Source organism: Eucalyptus grandis, chromosome 3, assembly GCF_016545825.1.
Source record: "Eucalyptus grandis isolate ANBG69807.140 chromosome 3, ASM1654582v1, whole genome shotgun sequence".
In the NCBI taxonomy this organism is placed as follows: Eukaryota; Viridiplantae; Streptophyta; class Magnoliopsida; order Myrtales; family Myrtaceae; genus Eucalyptus; species Eucalyptus grandis.
Window position 1 is genome coordinate 43,871,279 of NC_052614.1, and position 12,248 is coordinate 43,883,526.

A 12,248-nucleotide genomic window follows, 5' to 3' on the forward strand; every position below is an offset into this window, starting at 1 on the left:
ACGACTTCAATTGAGCATTCCCTCGTATCTTGCCAACCTGCGATTCAAAACCTTGGTCGTTACACCGTCCACACCGGCGCACGGCCAGAATGGCAAGATGATTGCGCTCGTCATGACCAGCAAAAATGCGATCTTGCTCCGCAGATGCTTCGCCACGCTCGTTCCCAGCGTCGCCAACCCGTTGCCCGCCGCAGCAATCCCACCATTCTCATCGCAGCGTGGAACAGAGGAGGCTCTCGCCGGCCGCAGCTTCGTCTCCGTGCTGGGGACCTGTTCCGGCTCTGCCGGTCTTCAGAGAGGCAAGCAAGTCCATGCCCAGTCGGTCGTTCGCGGTATCCGCAGGAGCGGCCATCTGGGTCCGAAGCTCTTGGGCATGTACGTCCTCTGCGGTGACTTCTTGGCTGCCAAGGACTGTTTCTATCGGCTTGAGGAGGTGCCGGGTTCTGCGCCGTGGAATTGGATGATCCGAGGGTTGGCCGAGTTGGGCTGGTTCGGTTTGGCATTGTCGTTCTACTTCAAGATGTTGGGGTGTGGGATTTACCCTGATAGGTATACGTATCCGTTCGTGATCAAGGCTTGCGAGAGTATGAGTAAGGCTGTTTCCCATAAACTGGTTCAGGGCATGATTGACTTGATGGGTGGGGAGGTTGATATGTTTGTTGCTAGTTCGGTGATCAAGTTCTATGCGGAGAATGGTTGCATAGGTGATGCGTGGAATCTGTTTGACAAAATGCCTCAGAAAGACTGTGTTCTATGGAATGTGATGCTCAATGGTTATCTGAAGAATGGGGATTCGCAGAACGCTGTGAGAGTGTTTATGGAGATGAGAAATGGTGAAATAAAGCCAAATTCGGTAACATTTGCTGGCATTTTGTCGGTCTGTGCCCTGGAAGGGATGATTGGCTTCGGTTCTCAACTCCACGGTCTTGCTTTTAGATGCGCGTTGGATTTAGATTCTCCGGTAGCCAATACGTTGTTGGCAATGTACTCAAAATGTCGGTGCTTAAATGAGGCACGCAAGTTGTTTGATCTGATGCTGCGGCATGATGTAGTAATGTGGAATGCCATCATCTCTGGGTATGTTCAAAATGGACTAATGGGTGAGGCTCTGTTGTTGTTCACTGAAATGTTAAATTGTGGTGTCAAACCAGACTCCATTACTTTTTCAAGCCTCCTTCCTTCAATTACTGAATCAGCAAATCTGAAACATGCAAAGGAAGTCCATGGATATGTTATGCGAAATGGAGTGCCATTGGATGTGTTCTTGAAAAGTGCACTAATTGATGTTTACTTTAAGTGTCGCAATGTGAAATTGGCATATAAGTTGTTTAAGAAAGAGACTGTCACTCATGATGTAGTCATCTATACAGCCATGATTTCTGGATATGTGCTTAATGGTATGAATTCAGATGCTATAGAAATCTTTAGGTTGTTGCTTGATAGAAAATTAAATCCAAATTCAGTAACTCTGGCCAGCATTTTACCAGCTTGTGCTGGTTTGGCTTCTTTAAAACTTGGGAAGGAATTGCATGGATACGTTCTCAAGAGAGGTCTTGAAGGCAGATGTTATCTTTCAAGTGCAATTATGGATATGTATGCAAAATGTGGGCAACTGGATATTGCTCATCAAATCTTTAAGAGCATGTCTGAGAAGGATGTTGTGTGCTGGAACTCAATGATCACAAACTTCTCCCAAAATGGGAAACCTGAAGTAGCTATCCAACTCTTCCGCGAGATGGGGTTGAATGGAATCAAGTGTGACAGTGTTAGCATTTCATCTAGTCTCTCTGCTTGTGCAAGCTTACCTGCACTCTATCATGGGAAGGAGATCCATGGCTACATGACAAGATGTTTGTTTTGCCATGATATCTATGCAGAGACTGCACTCATAGACATGTATGCTAAATGTGGTCACCTGGAATTTGCTCGACGTGTGTTTGACATGGTGGATGAGAAGAATGAAGTTTCATGGAATAGTATGATTGCTGCTTATGGAAGTCATGGTCTCCTAAGCGAATGTCTCTCTCTGTTTTATGAAATGCAAGAGAATGGTATCCAGCCTGATGATGTCACATTTCTGACTATAATATCTGCTTGTGGTCATGCGGGCCAAATTGATGAGGGAATACAGTTGTTTCAGTGCATGACAGAAAAGTATGGAATTCGAGCAAAGATGGAGCATTTTGCCTGCATGGTAGATCTATTCGGACGAGCTGGTCGCTTGGATGAAGCTTTTAAAACCATAAAGAGCATGCCATTTTCCCCAGATGCAGGTGTCTGGGGGACATTGCTAGGTGCCTGTCACTTATATGGCAACGTTGATCTTGCTGAAGTAGCTTCAAGATATCTTTTTGAAATGGAGCCTGAAAATTCTGGATACTATGTGTTGTTTTCAAATGTGCATGCTGGTGCAGGCCACTGGGGTGGTGCCCTTGGTGCCCGAAGTTTAATGAAAGAAAGAGGAGTTAAAAAGGTACCTGGACGCAGTTGGATTGAGGTTGACAACATGACCCATGTATTTGTTGCAGCTGATGAAACTCACCTGCAATCTGCTCATATTTATTCAATGCTGGAAATTCTTCTATCAGAGCTGAGAAAAGAGGGTTATGTAACTCAACAGTACATTCCAAGGCACCCACAAACAGAAGGGATTAATGCTCTTGAAAAGGTTTCATTATGCCAGATTCACTCAACATAAGTTGGAACAGAGGAGTACAGGGGCTTGTTTGCTATAACAAATTGCATTACCAGTTTGAAGCATGCACTTTCACATTAGCCAGTGGAAAGGTACTGTCATTGTTTTCAGAAACAATACACAGATGGCGAACTCTATTTTTAATTAAATTACTCTAACACTCCTTAAATTTTATTTAAATTACATAGCCTGCTACTGTGGGAGAGAAGTCCATTAGATAACATCTAAGTTGTTTTGAAAGTTGAGGATTTATAGGATGATTCGGTGTCAACTATGGTTGGTTAATTTAAGTTAACTATTTTATTTTATTTTTTAAATGTGGAAATTTGCGTTCTTTTTTATGTTAGAATTCCATCATTGAGGTTAATTTGCAGGACTTATTTTGGGTACATGGGCTATTTAGTTAGTTTCTGCCTATATAGTTACCTTGGGAATGCATTATATGAGGCATATACGAAGTGGATGTGAATGTGGCACCATCATCTAACTAAGGGACCTTATACTACAATAGGATTTGTTTTTGGCAGGATTTATGCAAGTGACAATACCTGAGCATTGGCAATCTGATGCTTTCAGGCCACATTTTAACAGCAATTTTCCAGTTCTTGCAGGAATATGCAATCTGATGGAAAAGGTTAGCATCTATTGGTTCAGACAATATTGAGGCCTATCAATATGCCTATAGACAACGTCTGCTGACCACCCCAGATTGAGTGGATACATCTCTTGGACCATTATATTGTGGGGACTCTTCAAGAACAGTCAGCATGACATTGCTTGCTCAAAGAGAAAAAAATTGTTCCAAGCATTAAAGTCAAAAAGGTTTATTTTGAGGGTTGCTACTTTTATGCATGTGCTTAAAGTTGAAAGCGTGTCAGCAGTAATGCTTAATAATTACTAACGCATTTGTTATAGGGGTTTGGTTCATCTTGACGGATCAAGTAATGAATCTTTGCCCAGGCTTGGATCGATTGGCATCGGAGGTTATACGCTTCATCCTTAAATGAACTTTTTCCTGAGCTATGTAGTCTAGACATAGTGTACATAGTTGCTATGAATGATTTCTACCACAAATGGAATTTGCTTCCAATGGTGTTATGATATCTGTTCTATTGGCTTAGGATGGTGCAATAGAACTCTTTCACAGCTTCTTTGACCTTCCTTGCAATTTAAGTTGTGTAGTTCAGGGGGAAGACAAAGTCAGATGGACCCTGACCTTGAATCTGACTTTTTCGACCAACTCATTCTATTGTAAGCTGTTACTAAAATTTTCCCAGGGGATCCTAATTTTCCGTGTAAATTTAATTAGAGAGTCTAGATTTCTGTAAAAGTTGCCTTCTTTGTTTGAAAGGCTGTTTAAGAGAGTAATCTAGTTTTGGAATTTATACTGTAGATTGCAATGTGCTTGATGCTTTTGGTGGAAGTGCGTATCTTAGCCAGTTGGCCACATCCCAATTCATTGCCTCAGATTGAGTGCTGGAGAATGTTGTATCGGTGGGACTTGAAGGCATTCAGTGGCTAAGGCTGCTGTGCCAGCAAAGAATTCTAGTCTTGGAAAATAATTTATTTTGTAAATAACAAAAAGAACAGATTGATACTTGCTGCTATCCCTCTGACAATTTTATCATATTTGGAGGAGAGAATTTGAGGGCTTCTGAGAGTCTAGAATCTACTTTTTCTATTTTAAGAATGATGATTACTGAGTGGTGAGCTTTTGGGTTTTGGGTTACTGAAAAAAACAATTGGTAGTATGGATAGTTAGACTTTCTGGACATTTTTTCTTAAATTAGATTTTAGAAAAGGGTGGGGGTAAACTTAAATTTAGTTATAGTGATAGTCTAGCTACTCTATCAATGCTTACAAGTACATTTTGCAATCAGCTTAATACAATTTCGAACCAGAAAACACGGATTCTAATGTTAAACTGACATGTAAAGTAACCCTTCCTGATAAATTCGCTCAACCAAAGCAGGGCTTGGTTCATATTAGCATATCCATCAGTTCATTTCCATTGATCCTTTTACTCTTATTCTTGGTGGTTTCTACTTATGACAGTGCAAATTCCATGTCTGACGATCAGTTTACATAAACATTGGAATTTTAAAATAAAGAAGCATCTTGCTGAAAACTTATGGTCAGAATGTGCCGTTTTCATCTGGTCTTGACTAATTGTTGAAGATGTTCTCATTGGCAGGATAATGGTGTTCTGCCCATTGGTGAACCTGAGATTCTTCTTCATGGGAACGATCTAATTCAGACTCTCTAAGTGGCATAAAAGGTCTCTCCTGAAGATTGCTTCGATTTGGCTGAGAAAAATCTTGTGTAAGGGAGTCATGCTGAGCACTAGGAGAAGGCTTCTCCAGAGGTGATGGCACCCTCGCAACGCCAACAAGGCAAGTTCCTCCGGCTGGTCCAGAAATTTTGATATGGACATATAAACTTGCAATCATACGATGAACTCATGTGCCAACGATGATTTTCAGAAAAATACCACCTGTGGCTAGGCTACGACATGGAATCTTAACTACATCAACAATAATGCACTGAGTGAAATATTTGCCCAAGTCCAGGTCACTGCGAACCTTGCGAACCACGGCCATCGAGTTGGACAGAACCTGCATGATTTAGGGTGCTTTTGGTAACATTTTTGTTCTCCGCAACAATTTTTTTTCTTTCCTATTTCTGTTCTCGGAATAGTTCCGAGTATTTTAAGGCGTTTGATAACTATATAAAATTTATGTTCTCAAAACAAAAATACGTTTAGTACGACCCTAAATGTTTTTGTGATTTAAAATTTCTTTTGATTTATTAATAATTTTATTGCATTTTTTTCTTTTCTTTTTTTTTTTTCTTCTCCTCCCTCTTAGGCGGCTGCCAACCTTGGCCATGGCCGGCCAGACGAGAGTTGACGGGGATTGTCGGTCTCGGGGGAGCCTCGCCAGCCATCGGCTAGTTCCCCTAGAGCCTTGCCATCGCTAGGCGAGGTGGCCTCGCCCTGATCTAGCGAGGTTGAGCCTTGCGGTGGCCAAGCGAGGTTGAGCCTCGCCATGGCCGAGTGAGGCTCAACCTCACCTAGATCTGGAGAGGCTAAGCCACCACGAGGTTAGCGTCATCTCGCTAGATTTGGGCAAGGTCAAGTCTTGCCGGTGGTCGGCGAGCTCAGGGTGACCTTACCGGTTAGACGCCGGCCAACATCGAGGTCGGCGATCGGCTAGGGGAAGAAGAGAGGAAGAGAAAGAAAGAAAAGAAAGAAAGGAAAAAACTTATTTATTGTTTTTTGAGTTGGTCCCGGAATAAGAAACAATTTTGTTTTTGTTTATTTTTTCTGTTTCAAATCTATTTCCGGGAACAAAAAAATTACCAAACATGTTTCCGTTTCATTTCTATTCCGAGGAACAAAAGAACAAAACACGGGTTCCAGGAGCATTACCAAATGCTCCATTAATGGCTGAAAATGATGTCAAGTCATGCAATGTTTGTCTTGCATTAGCAGCTTTACTTTGTTAGATTGTTGAGTTTTCTTTGACAGTGTATAAGAACTTTGAATATCTTATAATACTTATATCACGATTCCAATACTCTTGTACTATTAAATATCTAAAGCTTAACTTTGCAAACTCCCGAGCTCTGACTGGAGAGATCGATTACAGGGCTGGGAGGAAAAGAGGGATAGAAAGAGAATTCTCAAGGATTGTGAGATTGAACTTATTGGAAGAGCCAATGGCGTTGGAGGTGGTAAAAAGGAGCTCGAAAGCTTTGTGATGAGCCCATCAGATGCAATCATTCCGGATGTGGAGGAGAGAAAAATGGAAGAAGTTGCTCGTTGAACTTAGTCTTGCCACTTTTGCAAAAGCTTCCTACTTTTTCCTCTTGACTAGTCAAGCTTGGGAAACAACTTCGGGTGGCCCAACGCCCATGCAACAATCACCTCTATTACCGACACGTCTACTATAGGCGCGAAGCAAGATGATATTGGGTCCATATCTCTATCAATTCCATTTTCAAGTCATGATACCTCCATTGATTTTGTAAAAAGTTTTAGGATTTGTTCAAGTCATCTTAGCATTAGATGACTTACTGTTATTACATGCTTTTGACAAATCAGTTGTCCTTACACACAACTAGTCGCAGATGGTCAATGTCACCCAAATATTTATTTTTTCAAATTCTATTTCTTCTTAATTCTTTTTTGTATTCTCCCAAACATCTCTCTATCTCCATTTCTCTTCTCCTTAAATATCTTCCATATGTATGACTAAAGCCTATCTATTACGACCTTTCGAATTCAATATGCTCTTATTTCACGTTCTTACCGATATAACAAGAAAATCATTTCTTCAAAAAATTAGAAAAATATACAAAATTGCAAATGCCTCAAATAACTACAGAATTTTACAAAGTCTTAAAAGACTCAAAGTGCTGAAAATATTAAGTAAAAAGTTCGAATCCTGCTGGCCGCACGGGATCTTAAGTGCGACGTCGGAGTAGTGGCTCTCCTCCCGTGTTCCCTGATCATTAAAAAAAAAAAAAAGTTTATGAAATCTAAATGCTGAGATTAAATTAAAAGACCCTTAGCCCTTATCGTGGGGTTTCACGAATTCATTAATAAATGTATCTCCAAATACCCACACAATTTTTAGTAGGTGAAAAAGAAATAAAGAAAAATCATATAGATCCATACATACATACATACATACATATATATATATCAGAGGCCGTGGCAGACTTACAGGAAGTGGAGTTACCAATCAAAATTGGACAAGTCACCTTACCCATGTGGCTATGAACAGCAGTAGCGACAGGCCAAGATCACCAGTCGCTACTGGTCCCCAATTTACTTGCAGATATCTATAGAAATGGTGGGGGGTTTTCATTTAATGCTGTAGCAGTTCATTTAAAGGAAGGGCTCGCAGAAGCTTGGAGATTGCGTCTTCTGTGTGAATATGACAGTGACACCAATCGACTCGGTTCGATAAATCAAAGTGACAATAGGACAGAAAATTGCAGATGATGGAAAGGGGACAGGAAGGAATTGGGTGTTTCGTTTACATGCTAAGGAGCCTACTCTCACTTATCAAACATGTTTTTTTTTCCTTTACTTATCAAACATGCTTAATCAGTAGAATTTCATTAACGATTGCCTCGGCAATGCTTTTCCAACACTTAATAAGAAGATGTTCAGCTTATGAAGTATCAATTGTGCATGTCATGAGAATAATCAGTGCACCACTGAGAGTCACAACATTTCCTTATTTGATTGCTCGAGTAGCATCGGGTATTTGTAATACTTCTTTTTAAAAAGTATTGGTTACTCATAATGTAATAACTAATATTATGGGCTTTTCTCGTTTGTTGTTTAAAAAGGGATGTGTAGCCGAATCAGTTCTACTTGGATTTCAAATCAGACCGCCTTGAAAATAGGTTAGATTCCTAGTTCCTAGATCTGAGTGAAGACTACTTGGGAATCAAACTGATTTCATAACCAATTTCATAAAGTTGAAAAAAAGTAAAAACCCTAATTTCTTTGTTTCTAACCTCTAACCTGGGGTCTTATATATTTAATGCAAATTCAATTATGTTGTTTGTTTTGTTTTCTAGTGGTTAGAATTTGAAATAATATTTTTATGGATGAATGATGGATGGAGTTTTAATAATTTATGTTTTATATTACACATTTGAACTTTTTATTATTTATAATTATACATGAATATGTGCTCATATTATATATTGTTGCTTTTGGCCGATAAGGATTTCTATTGTTTATCTTTTACTTTGAATCATCTTATTATTCATATTATTTTATTATGAGAAATAAAATCAAGAAAATGAACAAAAGAAAAATAGGTTTTCAAGTGGAACCTAAAACTGAATTAAAAATAAATAAATATAGATATTCAAAAATCGATTCCAAGGCAAATATGGTAAGTTTCGAGTTTCAGGTTTTAGATCTGGAACTTACCCACTCTAACACCAATCATCCTTATGTCAAGAGAGCTCTTCTCATACCATTGCTTAACAACTGTTCTTATTTTTGTTGTGGTGTCACTCGTGTTGAGGGAGCTTTTCTTATATCATTGCAAAGATTCCTGTTGATAGTCTATCTTATCAGAAGTGACTATCTAATGATGGAAATTTTCTTCATAAAGTCAAGTGTATTATGGGCTTTATGTCTGGATCCTTCAATACTTTAATCAATTTGCAATTTAGTGAACTCGACACATCACAATTCTATATATTTTTATGTACATATGCGCTTGCAACTCATTAATGTATCTTATTATTTTTTTTTTTAATAAGGATGTAAACTTCAAATACATCTTAATGAATAATGACGATTTTAATTATCTCATTGAGCACAATTTACCATAATTGTTTGTTTGTCATGATAAAATAAATTTTTATTGCAAGGAAAATGATTTTTTCAACGTGTTCACTTGTCATGACCATTTTATTGAAAATCACATATGCATTGAAGCATCCGAAGTGAGCAAATTATGTCTTTAAGATGAAATATGTACCACTGAGAATGGTGGGTCATCCCAATTTTCTAAATTAGAATATGGAACATATTGACATAATGATGGAAACATTGAAAATTCTCGTGTGCCAATCATAGATATCTTTAAGACCAAAAAAAACAAAAAAACCATAAATGGGGACAGATTGTCAAACACGCCCTTTTTCTTTCATGATTTTGTCTCCCGGCTGCTTCAAATTAGCGACATTTTCCCGATTTGCTATTAGAAGTGACGCGGCCCACTCTTGAGATGAAGTTCCAAAGGCGTGACGCAATTCCATTTTAAATATATTGTACTTCTCCCAATAAAAATAATTAAATATGTTATATAAATCTACGTTCCATTTTAAACATTTCAATCCAATTAATGTATTCAAGTTTATTCACCTAAGTTTCACATTAAATTTCTAACATGGTGTCGTTGTACATGTCACTTCTGATGATTTGATGTGAATAAATTTACTTTTCTAATGATTTGATGTGAACAAATTTACTCAAAACGACATCTTTCTAGTTAATTCTATTGACTTGATGATTTCTTTTCTTTCTTTCTCTTTTTCTTTCTTTTTTTTCTCCTTGACCAAATCTTATACCTCCTTGGTTTCATTATTGAATTTGCAAATGCCAACGTTGCTCAACTCCACAAGCTGCATCATTGCTAGCCCCGTCCTCTCTCAAGTCGATCTTTACCATGATCGCAGCCTAGCTAGATCTAGCACCTCCTAATGTGAAGGCTCGGCAATTGGCCTCCATGGCCACCAAGCTCGAAGTAGCTGAACTTCTGTTACTTCAGGGTGAACCATGTCTTGCACGACGTTGAGTTCAACTAGATTTGACATCTCCAAATCTAGATGTGACGGGCCATTGACCTGGTCTAGAATGGCTACCCGTCGTTGTTTAGGACCTAACTTCATGAATCCAAAATTGAGTAGTGATTCCTTTCTCTATTGTCCATCATCTTTTCATGAGGATCATAATTGTCTACTTCAAGTTCTTTGTAAATCTAGTGTAATCAAACAGCATCGGGTGATCAAAATAATAATTGAGTAACGTGATTGCAAAATTCATTAAACTTCAATGATTATATACATAGTTTACCCAACACCACACTGTGAGCCTACTCAGGTTGGCCCAAAAATATTAGACACATGATAAGGCCTCGACCCCAACCCATCCATTGAGCACCTCTACTTAGAAATATGTTATTTACTGATAGACATAACAAATGAGTAAACTTGGCCATATATTGAGCGTAAAATGCCTTTACCTATGATTGCCCAAAATTAGATCACACATGCGTGCGCGCATATATATTTTCAAATTCATTCAGAAAATGGTCATGCGGGAAAGGCCTTGGGTCACAAATGACATTATTTATCTAAGCCTGTGCAATTTATGCTTCAGGCCTTGTTGGGTCTGGCAAGTATGATCAGGTCTACTTACGAAACATCACAGTATAGTCGAGTCCAACTCGGAGCATTTTCTTGCCTAGACTCTGTTCGATCATGGAATCGGTGAGTGCTAACCATTGTTTTGATAGTTCTCACATTGCCCACTCCGGGACGAGGTTCGTGTAAGAAACTCTCCCAAACTTGGGAGTGGCACGTGGAAATAGCAGGAAGATTGGAGGGCACACAGGAAAAGGGAGAGAGAGAGAAAAAGGGGGAGAGAGGTTGCTTGCGCAAATCTAGCTTAATGGCCCCTCCCTCCCTTTCTCTCTCTCTGAAGACAGAGAGAGAGAGAGAGAGAGAGAGAGAGGCACGGCACAAGCGGAAAAGGTCTTCAGACTTGCGTCTTTGCTTGGAAGGTTGGGTCCGAGGAGGGGCCATCAGAACGCCCCCTCCCGCTCCCTTTGATCTTTACCAAATCACGCCACAACACCTCTCTCTCTTTCTGTCACGTTTGCTCTACCTGGCCTCACTATGTCTTGAGACACACAGACAATAACTCTCTCTCTTTCTCTCTCTCTCTCTCGCACACGCACGCACGGACAACACTCGAAGCCTAATTTCTCTCTCTCATGCCTCCTCTCCGGAAATTAAAGGGACAGACTTTCTTTTGGACGCTTATTTCCACATGAGACAAAAGAACCCGTCACCGCGAAGACGCCCCCTTCTCTTGCCAAAGAAGAAATTGGGCAGAAAGAGAGAGAGAGAGAGAGAGAGCGGAGACTCGTACAGATCTCGTGAGCTTGCTGCTGATGAGAGAGCTCTGCGATGGGGTCTTTTCTTGGAACTGCACCGCACTTGAGAAAACAAGAGCCCATCTTCGCATCGTTCGCCATTGAAGAGAGAAGCCTATGCACTGTTGGGTTGGTCCAGCCGGCGATGGTCGCGGCAGCGGAGACAGCGGCGGAAGGCGGCGGCGGCGGCTGCAATGTTGGGTGTGGTTCGAGTGTTTTTCTTTTTCTTTTGCCCCCCTCTCTCTTTCCTAGGATATACTTGTGATAATGCAGCAATGTAATTTCCCAGTCAGGCCTAGTTCTTGAGAGTTTTTCTTTTCGATGCACACGTGACTGTCTCTATCTCTCTCTCTCTCCTTCCCTCCCTCCCTCCCTCCCTAGATTAGTGACTGATGATAGTGGTTTGGTGATGGTGATATTGGCGAGACGGCTCAATCTGCAACTCTGCTAATCGCTTCTTCTTCTTTCTTTCTTTCTTCTTTTTTGGTGTGGATTTATCCTGATCATGTGAGTGAGAAATTTGTTTGTTTTCGAGTAAGAATGTTATCAGGAGGGGCATTTCTCTCTCTATCTCTATATCTCTCTCTCTCTCTCTCTCTCTCTCTCACGCATGGGTCCATGGAAACTACATTGTCATGTTCTTGAAAGAGCCTCAGATAATGATGCTGAAAAAGGAAAAGACCGAGGCCCCATTTCCTCATCATTTGAGGAAGAAACCGCAATGAATTTTGCGTACTAAGCACCGTAATTCTGATTTTGGCGGAGATAATCAAAACGCGACAGAATTCATAGTTTTCTTGTTCCCTTTCTGATCTATGCATAGAGTACAATAGAATAGAATGGTCAAGAATACG

The 12,248-nt window shown here is 40.0% G+C and overlaps 1 protein-coding gene across 3 annotated transcripts; it reads left to right on the forward strand.

Annotated features, from left to right (window-relative positions):
* Positions 1-6,885, forward strand: LOC104436712 (pentatricopeptide repeat-containing protein At4g21300). 3 transcript variants are annotated; one of them, XM_039310536.1, is made up of 5 exons: positions 1-2,787; positions 3,307-3,517; positions 3,611-3,678; positions 4,890-5,333; positions 6,346-6,885. In XM_039310536.1, the coding sequence occupies exon 1, from the start codon at positions 98-100 to the stop codon at positions 2,696-2,698; it is 2,601 nt and encodes an 866-aa protein (XP_039166470.1). In that variant the 5' UTR covers positions 1-97; the 3' UTR covers positions 2,699-2,787; positions 3,307-3,517; positions 3,611-3,678; positions 4,890-5,333; positions 6,346-6,885. The 3 variants fall into 3 exon arrangements, with proteins under 3 accessions (XP_039166470.1, XP_018725995.2, XP_039166471.1); XM_018870450.2 differs by lacking the exon at positions 6,346-6,885 and adding an exon at positions 5,563-5,981; XM_039310537.1 differs by lacking the exon at positions 6,346-6,885 and having other exon boundaries at positions 3,298-3,517; positions 4,890-5,416.
* The last annotated feature ends 5,363 nt before the right edge of the window (positions 6,886-12,248 follow it).